This window comes from Engystomops pustulosus, chromosome 2 (genome assembly GCF_040894005.1).
Source record: "Engystomops pustulosus chromosome 2, aEngPut4.maternal, whole genome shotgun sequence".
NCBI lineage: Eukaryota > Metazoa > Chordata > Amphibia > Anura > Leptodactylidae > Engystomops > Engystomops pustulosus.
The window spans coordinates 96,813,758-96,831,588 of NC_092412.1; the positions used below are offsets into that span (position 1 = coordinate 96,813,758).

General features: G+C 45.0%; 1 protein-coding gene across 12 annotated transcripts in view; it reads left to right on the forward strand.

Annotated features, from left to right (window-relative positions):
• Positions 1-17,831, forward strand: part of MCF2L (MCF.2 cell line derived transforming sequence like) — a 166,007-nt gene that overhangs the window by 120,330 nt on the left and 27,846 nt on the right. For 10 of the 12 annotated variants that reach the window (XM_072135599.1, XM_072135593.1, XM_072135596.1 and 7 more), the window contains one exon: positions 16,880-16,970. In XM_072135599.1, the coding sequence (XP_071991700.1) occupies positions 16,880-16,970 (91 nt within the window). Of the gene's footprint in view, positions 1-16,201; positions 16,758-16,879; positions 16,971-17,831 lie in introns of those variants that run through there. The other 2 variants (XM_072135602.1, XM_072135604.1) reach the window with 2 other exon arrangements.

Below are 17,831 nucleotides of genomic sequence, written 5' to 3' on the forward strand. Positions count from 1 at the left end.
TGCACTTACAACATGCTCCAGTTGTATTGTGTGCTGCTGTGTCTCCCCTCCCTCTCCTTCACTGTTCTGGCAGTTTACTGTGTAGTAGTGATGGCTCACTATATTTTATAGGGAGCTGTTCCGGGGCCAGAAGAACTGGCTATTCTTTATGAGCGGAGCCTAATGAGCCAGCTCACTAAGAAGAGCCGGAATTCCCATCACTACTGTGTAGTCGGCAGTGAGAAAAGGGAGGGGGAAGAAGTGACAGTGACACTAACAGGAAGCATAACAGAGTAATGCAACAGGATTCCCCCCCCCCCCAACCTGATCCTTCCAGCTGCCAGCATCTAGCTGAGTACAGGAGAGAGAAGGGGTGAGCAGACTTTGGCTACGTAGTGTACATCACCGCCTTTCTCTGCAAAGAGAGACGGCACCTGACAGCGCCAAATTTGCAGAGAGAATACACTATGTAGGTGGAGCCAATCCACACATAAATTTTATAGCAGTGAAGCCCAGAGGTGCTTCTTTGCATATTTTGCAAGTTATATTTCTACTTAATGCAGCAATTTTAAGTTATACAGAAAGAAGATCAGTGCACCCAGCGACAGGACAGGGAGGTGAGTTGCATTCAGATGGTATATGTCCTTTAAAATGTGAGCAACCTAATAAACAAAAACATAGTAACTTGTTCCACATCAGAAAAAAATCTCCCTACCACATCAACAATGAGGAGAAACCGCCTCCAACTGTTGACTGTTGCATGCACCTTCTGCTATTACTGTTGACCAGGGGCGTAACAACAGCCCTAGCAGCCATAGCAGTTGCTATGGACCCCGCATGGCACAGGGGCCTGGGATTGACAGCTGAACAAAAATTTCTGATGGTCGTTCCTCTCCCTGCGGACTGGCGATGGGACTACCTGGGGCAGTGATAGGGGCCCCCCTGCAATTACCTCCTCTGTGGCCACCCACTGCCCGCCCATTTCATCTACCGCCACCCTGGCCTCCCGTTTCATCTGAAGACGCCTGTTAGCCCGCCTGTTTCATCTCCCACCACCCAGCCCATGCGATTCATCTGAGGACGCATCAGGAGCATAACAACAACAGCAGTAGCAGCCCACGCACCTGCAACAGGACCAGGGATGGATGGTTAAACAAAAATTTATGACTGTTGTTCTCCCAGGCCCCTCCCTGCGGACTGGGGAGATGGGACAACCTGGTGCAGTAATAGGGGCCCCCGTGCGGTCCCTCTGTCACCCACTGGGCCCACATCATCTGCCGCCGCCCACCACGCCCATTTCATCTAAGGCAGCTTGGCATGCCCCTGTCCGCTCCATCTGCGATTGCATGGCCCGCCCATATAATCTGCTGCCACACGGCCTGCCCAGTTCATCTGAAGACACTTGGGCCGCTGGGACACCTGTTTCATCTGCCACCACCCGGCCCTCCGATTCATCTGATACCTTTTGTATCCTTAGACTGGTGTATATACATATATATGTGTGTGTATCTGTTGTATATATGTGTGTGTATCTGTTGTATATATGTGTGTGTATCTGTTGTATATATGTGTGTGTATCTGTTGTGTATCTGTTGTGTATATGTGTGTATCTGTTGTGTGTGTGTATGTGTATCTGTTGTGTGTATGTGTGTGTATCTGTTGTGTGTATGTGTGTGTATCTGTTGTGTGTATGTGTGTGTATCTGTTGTGTGTGTGTGTGTGTGTGTATCTGTTGTGTGTGTGTGTGTGTATCTGTTGTGTGTGTGTGTGTATCTGTTGTGTGTGTGTGTGTGTATCTGTTGTGTGTGTGTGTGTGTATCTGTTGTGTGTGTGTGTGTGTGTGCCTGCTGTGTGTGTGTGTGTGTGTGTGCCTGCTGTGTGTGTGTGTGTGTGCCTGCTGTGTGTGTGTGTGTATGTGCCTGCTGTGTGTGTGTGTGTGTATGTGCCTGCTGTGTGTGTGTGTGTGTGTGCCTGCTGTGTGTGTGTGTGTGTGTGTGTGTGTGTGTGTGCGTGCCTGCTGTGTGTGTGTGTGTGTGTGCCTGCTGTGTGTGTGTGTGTATGTGCCTGCTGTGTGTGTGTGTGTATGTGCCTGCTGTGTGTGTGTGTGTGTGTATGTGCCTGCTGTGTGTGTGTGTGTGTATGTGCCTGCTGTGTGTGTGTGTGTGTATGTGCCTGCTGTGTGTGTGTGTGTGTGTATGTGCCTGCTGTGTGTGTGTGTGTGTGTATGTGCCTGCTGTGTGTGTGTGTGTGTATGTGCCTGCTGTGTGTGTGTGTGTGTATGTGCCTGCTGTGTGTGTGTGTATGTGCCTGCTGTATGTGTGTTTGTGTGTGTATGTGCCTGCTGTGTGTGTATATGTGTATTTGATGTATATACTGCATGTATGTTTATATGTATGTATGTATGTATGCACATCGTGGGGCATATTTATCACAGCTTGTACACCTGTTTTCATTCATGCTCCATTTCCATTGCAGAGGCCAGGAATTGTGACTCCTCCCCCCCCCCCCTCTACGCCCAGTGAACGTGGAGGGGGTGGTGCAATGCCATGTAGTGGGATGGCGCAGGGTGTTCCTGTCTATAGCCTGGGGCAATTCTACACCAAGTCAGACCTGGCACAAGAAAGCCCTGGCGGCTTAGTGAATCACTGCGCAGCCGGCCGCCTGGATTTATCAGGAGGCCAGAGCCTTCTAATAGATATGGCGAGTGGCAGGGGCGAGCGCAGCATCATACGCTGGCGCCATAATGTGTGTATATGTTGTGTTTATACTGTATGTCTAAGTATATGATGTATATATACTATGTGTAAGCATATAGTGTATATTACTATACAATATGTGTACAAATGTGATGTGTCTATACTGTGTGTGTAAATACTGTATGTGTTTGTATATACTAGAGTATAAGCCGAGTTTTTCAGCACAATTTATGTGCTGAAAAAGCCCCACTCTGCTTATACTCAAGTATATAAAAAAGTAAAGTTAGTACTCGCCCTCCGACGCTGTCCCCAGCGTCCTCTTCTCCTTGCAGCACGTCTTTGGGTTCCGGGTTGATTTTCTCAAGGGGGCCACTCTGCTGGGCATTTGATCAAGGGGGCCACTCTGCTGGTCATTTTTTTAAGCGGGCACTCTGCTGAACAATTTGTCAAGGGGGCTACTCTGACGGGCATTTTATTAAGGGGGCCACTCTGATGGGCATTTTATTAAGGGGCCCACTCTGATGGCCATTTTATTAAGGGGCCCACTCTGATGGGCATTTAATAATTGGAGGGGCTGCTGTGGACATATTATCCATGAGGGGAGACTACTATTTTATTAGAGCGTAGTGGCCGGATTTCCCTCCCTAGGCTGATACTCAAGTCATTACGTTTTCCCAGTTTTTTGTGGTAAAATTCGGTAACTTGGCTTATACTCGGGCAGACTTATACTCAAGTATACGGTACTCTGTGTGAATGTATATATAAATGCATAAATGTGCGTGTATGAGTGTAGAACTTTATGTGTGCGTATATAAATGTATACGTATATAAATGTATAAGTATATAAATGTGTGCGTGTATAAATGTGTACAAAAAATGTATATATGTTTTCAAGGGCAAAGGGGGGCCCATACAGAAATCTGCTATGGGGCCCAGTCTCTCCTAGTTACACCCCTGCTGCTGACATATGATGTTGCCTATAAAAAGTATGTTTGTGTGTTAGAGATGCTCTACTATGCATTGAACTAGCTTCAGGTAGCATGACTTTGTATGTGGATGTCTTCTAATATACTGCCCTCCTGTGTTTAGAGAAGGGTAGTGCCTTCAGCTAAGAGCTCACTTCACCCATGTATTTGTCACCTCTGGTAGCCAAGAAGAAAGTCTTCCTCTGAGTTCAATGTGGTTATGTGTTCATTCACATAAGCACTAATTCTCAATGGGGTTACGTGTGTAAACTCAAAACATATACCGGTAGATATAATCCTCTTCCAGTACCACTGTGTCAATGGCGGACATTTTTTATTGACTTTACGCCATTTTTTGGCAGATTTGTTTTTCTTTTGCTGCACCTTGTTGCCATAAGTGTCTGCACCACAATATTCTGCTTTTCCAACACTTTTTTGGGTAGCATAACTTGGGTGCAGCTTTGCAATCCTGACAATATTTCTGCGCTTCTAGTTACCCAACTTTTTTTTTTTTGGCACAATTTTTGGAGCAAAGTTAGAACTTTGTAGACCAGCTTTTTGCAGCTCTATTTCACCTTTAGGAATGTGGGGTTAGTTTTGACCATTTTTGGTCATGAGCCAATTCAATAACCTCTTGTGCCAAAATCTAACTTCCCAGTGTAAATTACTGCACAATTCTGCCACCAAAAAAAAGGAACCCTGCACCAAAATTGATAAATGGTCCCTAATGTGCTTTGTGCCTAATTTTTAATATATCTGTAGCCGTAGCTGTCTCCCAAATTTAAAATCTGTACTATAGTATGCCCCCATTTATCATGTTTTTCTTATAGCACTGGTCTCCCTAAATGGATAAGAAACACCTTATGGGCTCCCTAAGGCTCCTGGGCTGAGGTGCAACCACACCTCCCGGGCCACCTCAGTTTATGCCCCTGATCACGTTATATAATGTTATATTCTACTATTATTTTCTGTATTTTTTGCCTATCTGCCCTTAGCTATAATAAAGTAGAATGGGTTTACAAAAAATGTATTCTATCGATCTCTAAAACTAGCTCTAGATTTATCTCTCTCTGTCTGTCTGTTTGTCTGTCTCTCTCTAGCCATATTACCACACATAAGGTGTCTTATACTCATTGCCTATAGTAACCAATCAAAGCTCAGAGCTCATATGACCTGTGGCAAAATGGCAACCAATTACGTTTCAGCTTCTAACTACCACCGCAGCAGCAGACAATGGTTGCTGTATGTAGTGGTTAATTAGTGTATATTGGAAAGCACAAGATTAAAATTTTGACTCAAAACCTAGTCTATGACGATCATTGAGTCACAGGAGCGGCTCTACAAAACTTGTGATTGTAATTGCGATGGGGCAGATTCCTTTAGTGGACATAGACAAACACACATACACTCAGCTTCATATATTACTAGCTTTATCTCCCAGCTTTGCCCGGGATAAAAAATAACTACTCTTAGTTATAACAAAATAGAATGGGTTAACAAAAATATTTTATATCTATAGACACTCTCAGACTGTCTCTGACCATCTCTGTCACTGACCTTCTCTGCCTCTGACCGTCTCTTTGAGTGACTGTCTGTCTCTGACCGTCTCTTTGAGTGACTGTCTGTCTCTGACCGTCTCTTTGAGTGACTGTCTGTCTCTGACCGTCTCTTTGAGTGACTGTCTGTCTCTGACCGTCTCTTTGAGTGACTGTCTGTCTCTGACCGTCTCTTTGAGTGACTGTCTGTCTCTGACCGTTTCATTCGGCTGACTGGCTGTCTCTAGCCGTTTCATTCTGCTGGCTGGCTGTCTCTAGCCGTCTCATTCGGCTGTCTCTAGCCGTCTCATTCGGCTGTCTGGCTGTCTCTAGCCGTCTCATTCGGCTGTCTGGCTGTCTCTAGCCGTCTCATTCGGCTGGCTGGCTGTCTCTAGCCGTCTCATTCGGCTGGCTGTCTGTCTCTAGCCGTCTCATTCGGCTGGCTGTCTGTCTCTAGCCGTCTCATTCGGCCGGCTGGCTGTCTCTAGCCGTCTCATTCGGCCGGCTGGCTGTCTCTAGCCGTCTCATTCGGCCGGCCGGCTGGCTGTCTCTAGCCGTCTCATTCGGCCGGCTGGCTGTCTCTAGCCGTCTCATTCGGCCGGCTGGCTGTCTCTTGCCGTCTCATTCGGCCGGCCGTCTGTCTATTGCCGTCTCATTTGGCTGTCTGTCTCTAGCCGTCTCATTCGGCCGGCCGTCTGTCTCTTGCCGTCTCATTTGGCTGTCTGTCTCTACCCGTCTCATTCGGCTGGCTGTCTGTCTCTGAATGTCTTTGTCTATGGGGAGATTTATCAGAAGTGTCTGAGAACAGAACTGCTCTAGTTGCCCATGGGAAACCAATCGGAGCTCTAGTTTCATTTTTTGCAGTTTATAAAATTATAGCTGATCTTTGATTGGTTTCCATGGGCAACTGGAACTGTTTCATCTCAGACATTTCTGATAAATCTCCCCCTATCTCTGTATTTTGCAAAGCGGCGGGTTGAAAATGTCGGGTCAAAACCTAGTCAATAACGTTCCATGAGTCACAGGCAGCGACTGTGCAAAATGTAGTGATTGTAAACGCAACGGTACAGATTCCTTTAGTATATAAAGCTGATTGTATGTATGTATGTATGTATGTATGTATACATGTCCGCTAAAAGAATCTGCAACATCACATTTACAGTCACCAAAATTTGCACAGCTGCTCTTTGTGGCAAAATCCACTTGGTTGCTATTCTGCAACAGGTCATTAATATTAGCTCTGAGCTTTGATTGGTTACTATAGGTCAGTGATGGCGAACCTTTTAGAGACCGAGTGCCCTTAACTACAACCAAAACCCACTTAATTATCGCAAAGTGCCACCACAGAAATTTATACTCCCTGCTCTGTCACAATTTTCATTCATCTCAGCACCTGAGGACACCAATAAAGCAGGAAATAGTCCCAGGTATAGCTTTTACTTTAAAATAGCTCTGCACAGCAAGTCCTGGGCTTTCTGGGACTTCAGGAAGATACCTGAAGTCATCTCTGGTGATGGCCTGGGTGCCCACAGAGAGGGCTCCGAGTGCCACCTCTGGCTCCCGTGCCATAGGTTCGCCACCACTGCTATAGGTAATGAGTATAAGACGCTTATGCGTAAGGAGACAGGCTGTGACAGGGACTGACTGACAGACAGGCTGTGACAGGGACTGACTGACAGACAGGCTGTGACAGGGACTGACTGACAGACAGGCTGTGACAGGGACTGACTGACAGACAGGCTGTGACAGGGACTGACTGACAGACAGGCTGTGACAGGGACTGACTGACAGACAGGCTGTGACAGGGACTGACTGACAGACAGGCTGTGACAGGGACTGACTGACAGACAGGCTGTGACAGGGACTGACTGACTGACAGGCTGTGACAGGGACTGACTGACTGACAGGCTGTGACAGGGACTGACTGACTGACTGACAGGCTGTGACAGGGACTGACTGACTGACTGACAGGCTGTGACAGGGACTGACTGACTGACTGACAGGCTGTGACAGGGACTGACTGACTGACTGACAGGCTGTGACAGGGACTGACTGACTGACTGACAGGCTGTGACAGGGACTGACTGACTGACTGACAGGCTGTGACAGGGACTGACTGACTGACTGACAGGCTGTGACAGGGACTGACTGACTGACTGACAGGCTGTGACAGGGACTGACTGACTGACTGACAGGCTGTGACAGGGACTGACTGACTGACAGGCTGTGACAGGGACTGACTGACTGACTGACAGGCTGTGACAGGGACTGACTGACTGACAGGCTGTGACAGGGACTGACTGACTGACAGGCTGTGACAGGGACTGACTGACTGACAGGCTGTGACAGGGACTGACTGACTGACAGGCTGTGACAGGGACTGACTGACTGACAGGCTGTGACAGGGACTGACTGACTGACAGGCTGTGACAGGGACTGACTGACAGGCTGTGACAGGGACTGACTGACTGACAGGCTGTGACAGGGACTGACTGACTGACAGGCTGTGACAGGGACTGACTGACTGACAGGCTGTGACAGGGACTGACTGACTGACAGGCTGTGACAGGGACTGACTGACTGACAGGCTGTGACAGGGACTGACTGACTGACAGGCTGTGACAGGGACTGACTGACTGACAGGCTGTGACAGGGACTGACTGACTGACAGGCTGTGACAGGGACTGACTGACTGACAGGCTGTGACAGGGACTGACAGGCTGTGACAGGGACTGACTGACAGGCTGTGACAGGGACTGACATGCTGTGACAGAGACTGACAGGCTGTGACAGGGACTGACAGGCTGTGACAGGGACTGACAGGCTGTGACAGGGACTGACTGACTGACAGACGGGCTGTGATAGGGACTGACTGACTGACTGACAGGCTGTGACAGGGACTGACTGACTGACTGACAGGCTGTGACAGGGACTGACTGACTGACTGACAGGCTGTGACAGGGACTGACTGACTGACAGGCTGTGACAGGGACTGACTGACTGACAGGCTGTGACAGGGACTGACTGACTGACTGACAGGCTGTGACAGGGACTGACTGACTGACTGACAGGCTGTGACAGGGACTGACTGACTGACTGACAGGCTGTGACAGGGACTGACTGACTGACAGGCTGTGACAGGGACTGACTGACTGACAGGCTGTGACAGGGACTGACTGACTGACAGGCTGTGACAGGGACTGACTGACTGACAGGCTGTGACAGGGACTGACTGACTGACAGGCTGTGACAGGGACTGACTGACTGACAGGCTGTGACAGGGACTGACTGACTGACAGGCTGTGACAGGGACTGACTGACTGACAGGCTGTGACAGGGACTGACAGGCTGTGACAGGGACTGACTGACTGACAGGCTGTGACAGGGACTGACTGACTGACAGGCTGTGACAGGGACTGACTGACTGACAGGCTGTGACAGGGACTGACTGACTGACAGGCTGTGACAGGGACTGACAGGCTGTGACAGGGACTGACATGCTGTGACAGGGACTGACTGACAGGCTGTGACAGGGACTGACATGCTGTGACAGGGACTGACAGGCTGTGACAGGGACTGACTGACTGACAGACGGGCTGTGATAGGGACTGACTGACTGACAGACGGGCTGTGATAGGGACTGACTGACTGACAGACGGGCTGTGATAGGGACTGACTGACTGACTGACAGACGGGCTGTGATAGGGACTGACTGATTGACAGACGGGCTGTGATAGAGACTGACTGACTGACAGACGGGCTGTGATAGGGATTGACTGACTGACAGACGGGCTGTGATAGGGACTGACTGACTGACAGACGGGCTGTGATAGGGACTGACTGACTGACAGACGGGCCGTGATAGGGACTGACTGACAGTTAGGCCGTGACAGGGACTGACTGACAGTCAGGCCGTGACAGGGACTGACTGACAGTCAGGCCGTGACAGGGACTGACTGACAGTCAGGCCGTGACAGGGACTGACAGACAGGCGGTAACAGATATAATATTTTTATTTCTATTTTGTTAAAGCTAAGAGAAGTTATTTGTTAGCTCGGGAGCTTCAGCTGTAAGCATTCCTCAGAGATTTTGGTCCATATTGACATGATGGCATCACACAGTTGCCGCAGATTTGTCGGCTGCACATCCATGATGCGAATCTCCCGTTCCACCACATCCCAAAGATGCTCTATTGGATTGAGATCTGGTGACTGTGGAGGCCATTTGAGTACAGTGAACTCATTGTCATGTTCAAGAAACCAGTCTGAGATGACTCCAGCTTTATGACATGACGCATTATCCTGCTGAAAGTAGCCATCAGATGTTGGGTACATTGTGGTCATAAAGAAAATATTCCCCACACCATGACACCACCACCACCAGCCTGAACCGTTGATACAAGGCAGGATGGATCCATGCTTTCATGTTGTTGACGCCAAATTCTGACCCTACCATCCAAATGTAGCAGCAGAAATCGAGACTCATCAGACCAGGCAACGTTTTTCCAATCTTCTACTGTCCAAATTCGATGAGCTTGTGCAAATTGTAGCCTCAGTTTCCTGTTCTTAGCTGAAAGGAGTGGCACCCGGTGTGGTCACCCGGTGTGGTGGCGATTTGAGTCACTGTTGTCTTCCTATCAGCTCGAACCAGTCTGCCCATTCTCCTCTGACCTCTGGCATCAACAAGGCATTTCCGCCCACAGAACTGCCGCTCACTGGATGTTTTTTTTTTTTTCGGACCATTCTCTGTAAACCCTAGAGATGGTTGTGCGTGAAAATCCCAGTAGATCAGCAGTTTCTGAAATACTCAGACCAGCCCTTCTGGCACCAACAACCATGCCACGTTCAAAGGCACTCAAATCACCTTTCTTCCCCATACTGATGCTCGGTTTGAACTGCAGGAGATTGTCTTGACCATGTCTACATGCCTAAATGCACTGAGTTGCCGACATGTGATTGGCTGATTAGAAATTAAGTGTTAACGAGCAGTTGGACAGGTGTACCTAATAAAGTGGCCGGTGAGTGTAATATATATATCATAGCTCCCAACCGTCCCGATTTTGACGGGACTTTCCCGTTTTTCGTACCCCTGCCCCGCGTCACGGGCAGCTATGATATTGTCACGGATTCTCCCCCCAGGTCCCGCTGTGTCCCGCTGCTGTGTCCGCATAGTAAATACTTTGAAAGTCTGAACTCACAGTACAGAATGGCTTCTACAGACATCGGGAGGGAATCCTTTTCAGAGAAGTGTCGGGCTTAGCGCAGAGCAGGGACCACGTCATCAGCTTCAGATCTGTCCATATATGGTCACTGCATCTCCTAGGGTTCTCCAGAGCAGACATCGGGCAGGGAATCCTTTTCAGAGAAGTGTCGGCTTAGTGGAGAGAGCAGGGACCACGTCATCAGCTCAGATCTCTATCTGTCCATATATGGTCTCCAGGTCTTCCCCAGACACAAGCTCTTTATATAATTAAATTAAATAAAGTTTTGCCCAGGCTGAGATTCGAACCTGGGACCCTCTGCACCATAGACAGGAGCCTAACTAACTGAGCTATAAGCCCAGTGATACAGAGCTGAGGATTTCTGGTAAGTAAGACATGTTATCAGCCAGTGTTACATTGTGATACAGACTAATGCACTGATATATAGAGAGGGATCTTCTCAGAGATTATTATTGTAATTATTGAGACTATTATTATTATTATAAATTTTATTATTATGGAGATGATTATTAATAATGGTAAAAATAATAATAATCATCTCAATAATAATAATAATAATAATAATAATAATAATAGTCTCAATAATTACAATAATCTGAGAAGATCCCTCCCTATATACCAAGGCAGTATATAGTTCTTAGTTACCAAAATTCTCTACTTGTTAATCACTGAGGTTATAGCTCAGTGGGTTGAGGCGCTGTGTTATTATTGTACATGGACACTGCAGGTTCTGGGTTCAAATCCCAATGAGGATTGTTGAGATGTGGGGTCTTCTGGCCGTTAAAAAAAAATAAATCTTTACTCAGGCTTCAGGTCCAAAGAAAAGGCTTGCATTTATTTGCACAAAAATAAAATGTACAGAACAAAAATGCTGATAATTCAGGGGATAGATTGCAGCTACCTTGGAACAAGCAGCTCCCCTGTGGTCAGATCAGACACTCTGACCTAGAGACAAAGGTGTGTTCATGCTTCTGCAACAAATGGTCTAAGTCTTTATTCTGGTCATCAGAAAGTTCACTTCCCCTCTGAATATCAGAGACATGAGAACTAACGGGGGACAGAATAGAATAAGCCTGATCAAGAAGATTTGGATGACATTCTGAAAGAATTGTACAGGCCACATTTGGTCTATCAACCCATTTTTTAAGTAGATTGGCATGGAAGATTTTCTTTTCCTGAACCCTGCCAGGCATAAAAATCTCATAATCTACTGGACCAGTTTGACGCAAGACATCAAAGGGTCCCTGCCACTTTGCTAGCAATTTGTTATCAGATGTTGGCAGTAACAGTAGAACCTTATCCCCGGGTATAAAACATTTATCTTTAGCATTTTTATCATACCATTGTTTCATGTGGGATTGTGCATCTGTAACATTGACCTTCACAAACTCTGCTAACTCGGCAAGTTTGTCCCTCATTGAGATGACATACTCCACTAAGGTTTTTTGGTCTGGGCTAGGGTTTTCCCAGTGTTCTTTGATCACATCCAGTGGTCCCCTTGGTCTTCTACCATAGAGTAACTCAAAGGGAGAAAAACCAGTGGATGCCTGTGGAACCTCTCTATAGGCAAACAAAACATATGGGAGCAACTGATCCCATTGTTTTGGATATTGTTCCACAAACTTGCAAAGCATTCACTGGTTTTTCTCCCTTTGAGTTATGTTGAGATGTGGGGTCTTCTGGCCGTTAAAAAAAAATAAATCTTTACTCAGGCTTCAGGTCCAAAGAAAAGGCTTGCATTTATTTGCACAAAAATAAAATGTACAGAACAAAAATGCTGATAATTCAGGGGATAGATTGCAGCTACCTTGGAACAAGCAGCTCCCCTGTGGTCAGATCAGACACTCTGACCTAGAGACAATCCATGTACACACAGGTGTCATTAAATACCCAACTATTTCCCTTGAGTTTTAAAGGGATACACCCCTGGGTTGCACCTTTAACAACAAACATCACACAAAGATATATTTCTTACTTAATATACATAATGCCACAATACAATATAATACACAATATAAAAATAAAAGGGGAGTTTACAATATACACAAAGTAACCAAAGTTAGAAATGCAAACATAAACCACATGGCTTCAGCTCAGCATCACCTGGCAGTAATCAGATGCAGCTATATAACCCCAGCTCACCCTCTGCTCAGGTTTTGCACACACACAGGTAAGATCAGGTAATGCTGAGTGGTGGCTGCTGAACTGGTTTGTCTGGTGAAACAATAGTGGACAGAGACAAAGGTTTGCTGGCCAGCAGGAGGAGAAAAAGAAGAAAAGTTAAACACACAGAGAAGACAAACAGTTCACCATTCACCCCCCAACATACCTCCCTGCTTAAGTGGAAGCTTGCCCTTCCACAAAGTAGTTCTCTTGGACTTGGGTACCAAATCGGGATAAGTGATCGGCATTCTTATGCCGACTCCCTGGTTTGTACTGTACCAAGAACCGGTAAGGCTGTAAGCCCAAGTACCAACGTGTTAGACGAGCATTATTACCCTTCACTGTATGCAACAAAAATAAAGGATAATGGTCAGAAATTAACACAAACTCTTTACCCAATAGATAATAACTTAACGTCTTAAAATTGCAGTTTCGACTTTTTTATAATTTTCAGCGTCATCAGTCCTCATCTGGCTATATGCCTGCTGTGCTTTGCTGGTGAGGAATGGCACTAAATGAAGGACCCATTGATCTTCAGGCCACTTGTTTGCTTGAGCCACTCTTTCAAATACTTTTAGATATGACTCTATATCATCAGTCTCTGTTAGCTTGGTCAGCTTTAATTTTGTGGCAGGAGAAAGATTTTGCTGCATGGCTTGTAGTGCCTGGATAAACTGTTCATCTCTCCTTGCTCTTTCCACCTCTTGTTGCTTGATGTCAATTCTGCGTTGCTCCTCCTCCTTGTCTCGCCTCCATTGCTCTTTTTCACGGTAGAATTTTTCCTCCTCTTTTCTACGTTGATCACTTAACTCTTGGCGCTGGACCAACCATACAAGGAGTTCCTCCATGCTTTTTGGAGCAGTTGCACTCACTGGTGGATCAGTACCAGCTGCAGCGCCCTCCTCTGGAATCACAGGTTTGCATACCTCTGGCTGGGTGCTCTCCATCTCCAATACAGGAACTGCTTTTGCCTTTTGGCGAGATCCTTCTACCAGTTTGGGACGTGCAGATGCTTTAGCGCGCTGCGGTGGTCTAGCAGACTGCGTCGTTATAAACTTCCTGGTACGTCCTGCCATCCGCTGAGTAGTAAACTGTACTTAGTCCAGTACAAACAGCCATCCCACTGCTGCCACCATATGTTGAGATGTGGGGTCTTCTGGCCGTTAAAAAAAAATAAATCTTTACTCAGGCTTCAGGTCCAAAGAAAAGGCTTGCATTTATTTGCACAAAAATAAAATGTACAGAACAAAAATGCTGATAATTCAGGGGATAGATTGCAGCTACCTTGGAACAAGCAGCTCCCCTGTGGTCAGATCAGACACTCTGACCTAGAGACAATCCATGTACACACAGGTGTCATTAAATACCCAACTATTTCCCTTGAGTTTTAAAGGGATACACCCCTGGGTTGCACCTTTAACAACAAACATCACACAAAGATATATTTCTTACTTAATATACATAATGCCACAATACAATATAATACACAATATAAAAATAAAAGGGGAGTTTACAATATACACAAAGTAACCAAAGTTAGAAATGCAAACATAAACCACATGGCTTCAGCTCAGCATCACCTGGCAGTAATCAGATGCAGCTATATAACCCCAGCTCACCCTCTGCTCAGGTTTTGCACACACACAGGTAAGATCAGGTAATGCTGAGTGGTGGCTGCTGAACTGGTTTGTCTGGTGAAACAATAGTGGACAGAGACAAAGGTTTGCTGGCCAGCAGGAGGAGAAAAAGAAGAAAAGTTAAACACACAGAGAAGACAAACAGTTCACCATTCACCCCCCAACATGGATAATATTTTTATTTTTTATTTTTTTAAATTATGATTTTTATTATTTTTAATATGGCTAAAATTTGGGGCGTGGCCAGGGAGTGATTGGGGGTGTGGCTTAGGGGGATCGCCGCGGCACGCTACGCGTGCCGCCATTTTGTCCCTCTTTCCTTTTCCCAAATGTTGGGAGGTATGTATATATATATATATATGATTGGTGATAGAAATCTGTACAAATACTACATTGCCTACACTGCATTCGTGGGATTGAATGATCAGTGGTGTGAGTGGCGGCTTAGGCGTCAGCAGGGTGCCATAATGTATAACCGGATGTTGCTTTGAATCCTCACTGCAGGCATTCCAGTCTTTCACTTGTTGAGATCACATGTGACAGTTCTTGGTACACAGAGCGATCTTCAGTTTTACTTCAAGGCAAGACTTTAATAGAAACATTACCCTGCGGGACAAAACAGCTAGAATCCACAAAATCTTTTTTATTCAGTAGCCATTGAACAATTTTAATGATCTTGGTTATTATAGCTGAACTGCAGGTCTACAGAGCTGTGAGCCCATGTATATTTATTGCCAGATATTTGTGGGTAAGCTGATAAGACCCATGGATGACAGGTTACTAGATATAAGAATAGAGCAGGGGACACTCTGCTTCTTTTAGCTGAGGCTTGCCTTCTGTACTATGTCATCAGGTGTAGCATTGAAAGCAGCACCTGAGGTGTTATATGCCTGCCAATCAGGAATGAGTTATTGGGCTTAATGAGTTAGCAGCAAACAAAATGGAGTGGAGGGCATGAACAGTGTTCAAATAAAAAAGCCAAATTTACCTTTTTTTTTTTTCACTTTGTCCATTGTCATTTTAATGTCTTCAGCCCAGGGCAACAAGTCCCTTTTCATGGTGCAGACATCTGCCTTTGCAATGCATTTGAGCAATGTTGAGGTGTACATGTATAAAGGAAAATGAGACAAAGACTGGTAGATGGTATGCAGAACACATGAACAAACGTACCACAAGCCACACAATATTTATGATGGTACAACGAAGCACAGCACATGTATGAAAGATACAGTGAATCGCTGGGTATTCATAAATGTACAGCCAGGTAGTTCACGTAAATAAACGTACAACGATATACCATATATAGTGTCTATATGAACATTAATTTTCCATCTGTCCTCTATTACGCATGGACAAGTGCTGTCTGTAATCCATAGACTTCGGCTGTTCTCTGTACACCGATGATACCTGCACTTTATAACCCTATTACAATTGTACTTGAAGAAGGGTTTTTTTAACCTGAAATGTGTTTACATATTTTGGAAAATAAATTATTGTACCATACTATTCTGCATCTTTTAAGCGAGAAAAAGTAGCGCCGTGCCAGCCCCCTTTTGTTTTTTTTTCTTTTGGGTTTCTAACCATACCTCCCACCCTTCTTCTAACCTTCAGTGTCTTTCCCAGATGTTGGACTCCCACAATCTGGCATTTAGGATTTGTATTGTTAAAAGATGGTTAGATAGGAAGTAGCTAGCTTCTTTCATATAGGGCCAGATAGTTTTGCAGTAAAAAGGTAAGTTGGATAGTCAAAGTAATGCATCACTCCAGTTTATTGGTAGTATTATTTTTCTCACATAGAAGCATTAGATAAAATATCTTGCATGATATTTTTTGTGACCTCTGATTATCAACCTGATGGAGAACTACAATGCTTATTTTCTTCTTGGGTTGAATCCTGAAACATCTCCCACGACGCGATCCAGCACTCATATGGTGTGTTGGTTATTAGCTATTCTTGTCAGTCTTTCAGCTTTTGCCTTTTCATTCTTACAAGCTGCTGTGATTGGCCCCAACCCCCAGTCAGATGCTGGCACTGCACAATTTGCCTGTTCCTGCATCCACGAATGGAAGCAGCTCACTATATGTCCATGTATACTACATATCTGGAGCATATGCAGCTAAGCAGAGCAGAAAGGAGAAAAAACAAAGGTCATTTCATCAGTGATGGGGCTTTTCATCAGCAAGGAAAATCCCTGCACTAACCCAATGTGTTACGCTGCTGTTATTAAGGTGGAACCACTACCATGTAAATAGATTAATCCTGCAAGTCAATGGATGCTTAAACAAGGTGGAACCTGGGGAGCTGCTTGCTGGATTGCGTGCCCTGTTTAATCGATGCAGCTATATGGAAATGCAACGTTTGCTTCTAAGGATGAGAGGTCTACCTTCTGTAAGACCATTTACAGTTGCAGTGAGGAGGAAATGTAAAAGCACACAGGCTGCAGCAGATTGAGCCGAAATGGAATGAACAACATTGCATGGGTCGCATTAAACCTCCAATGTAGACCCTGTTTGGAAAGGTGACATTGATTCTGGTCAAAACACGCTGCTTGTTTTTCATTGTAAATATCTAGTTTGGCTTAGTGAAGAGAGGGTTAAAAAACTGCACCATAGTGAGAAGGCAGCATCTGCACATGGAATAGTAATAACTGCAGCTTCTCCCTGTTCCTATTTTTATACCTAGTTTACAAGATGCAGGAATTGGCTTCATATTAGTCATCGACCGAAGACTGGACAAATGGACATCTATAAAAGCATCAATTCTGAGGATTGCAGTAAGTCTTCTTATGGCAGCAAAATGTCCACATTGTGCTCCTATATGTAGGGTAACATAGAGGATGTATTCATCTGTATGTATGCATGATTCCGTACAATCTGATGTGACACATTTCCATGTGATGTCATCATTCTGCATTTGTAGAGGCAGGGGCATGATAATGGACATGTGATCTCCTAGTCCTGCAAATAAAATTGATTCTTTTACTGATTTTGTATTTTGGCTAAGCCTTATTAAACAGATATATGTGTGTGTGTATATAAATATATATATATATATATATATATATATATATTTGTGCTTTAGAATAGAGGAAATAATAACCGTATTGGAACTGAATAATAGTAAAATGAGAAGTCAATTTATTTAGTATGCTAATTAGGTTATATTGTAACACTTGCTGAAATATTAAATGCTAGAAATGTCCAATGCTGTAATAACAAATGAAGGAGGCCTACATCAATGGAGTCCATATACCTGTCATTGATGTCATTCATGTGCTAGAATGAAAATACATGTACCTTACCTGCAATACTAATGCTCTTTATCGCCAAAGAATAAGAACTCTGTATTTCATCTACAATTAATCTATAATTCTAAATAAGCACCAATAGCAAATACAAGGCTACAATAACATGTAGAGTATTTTTATAAATTCAGATTATTTCTGCAAATTGATATATCCAAGCAAAAATCTATTGGCGCAAGAGCTAACAAGGTTAGACTTACAGGATCCTGTGGTGCCAGTGTCTAGTTGACCCCAATGCCACGACGTGGCTCCACTAATTGATAAACAAAAATGTTGTAGCCTAAAAAGGGCGCCAATGAGAAAACTAAAATTCGCTAAGTTTTATAGAAC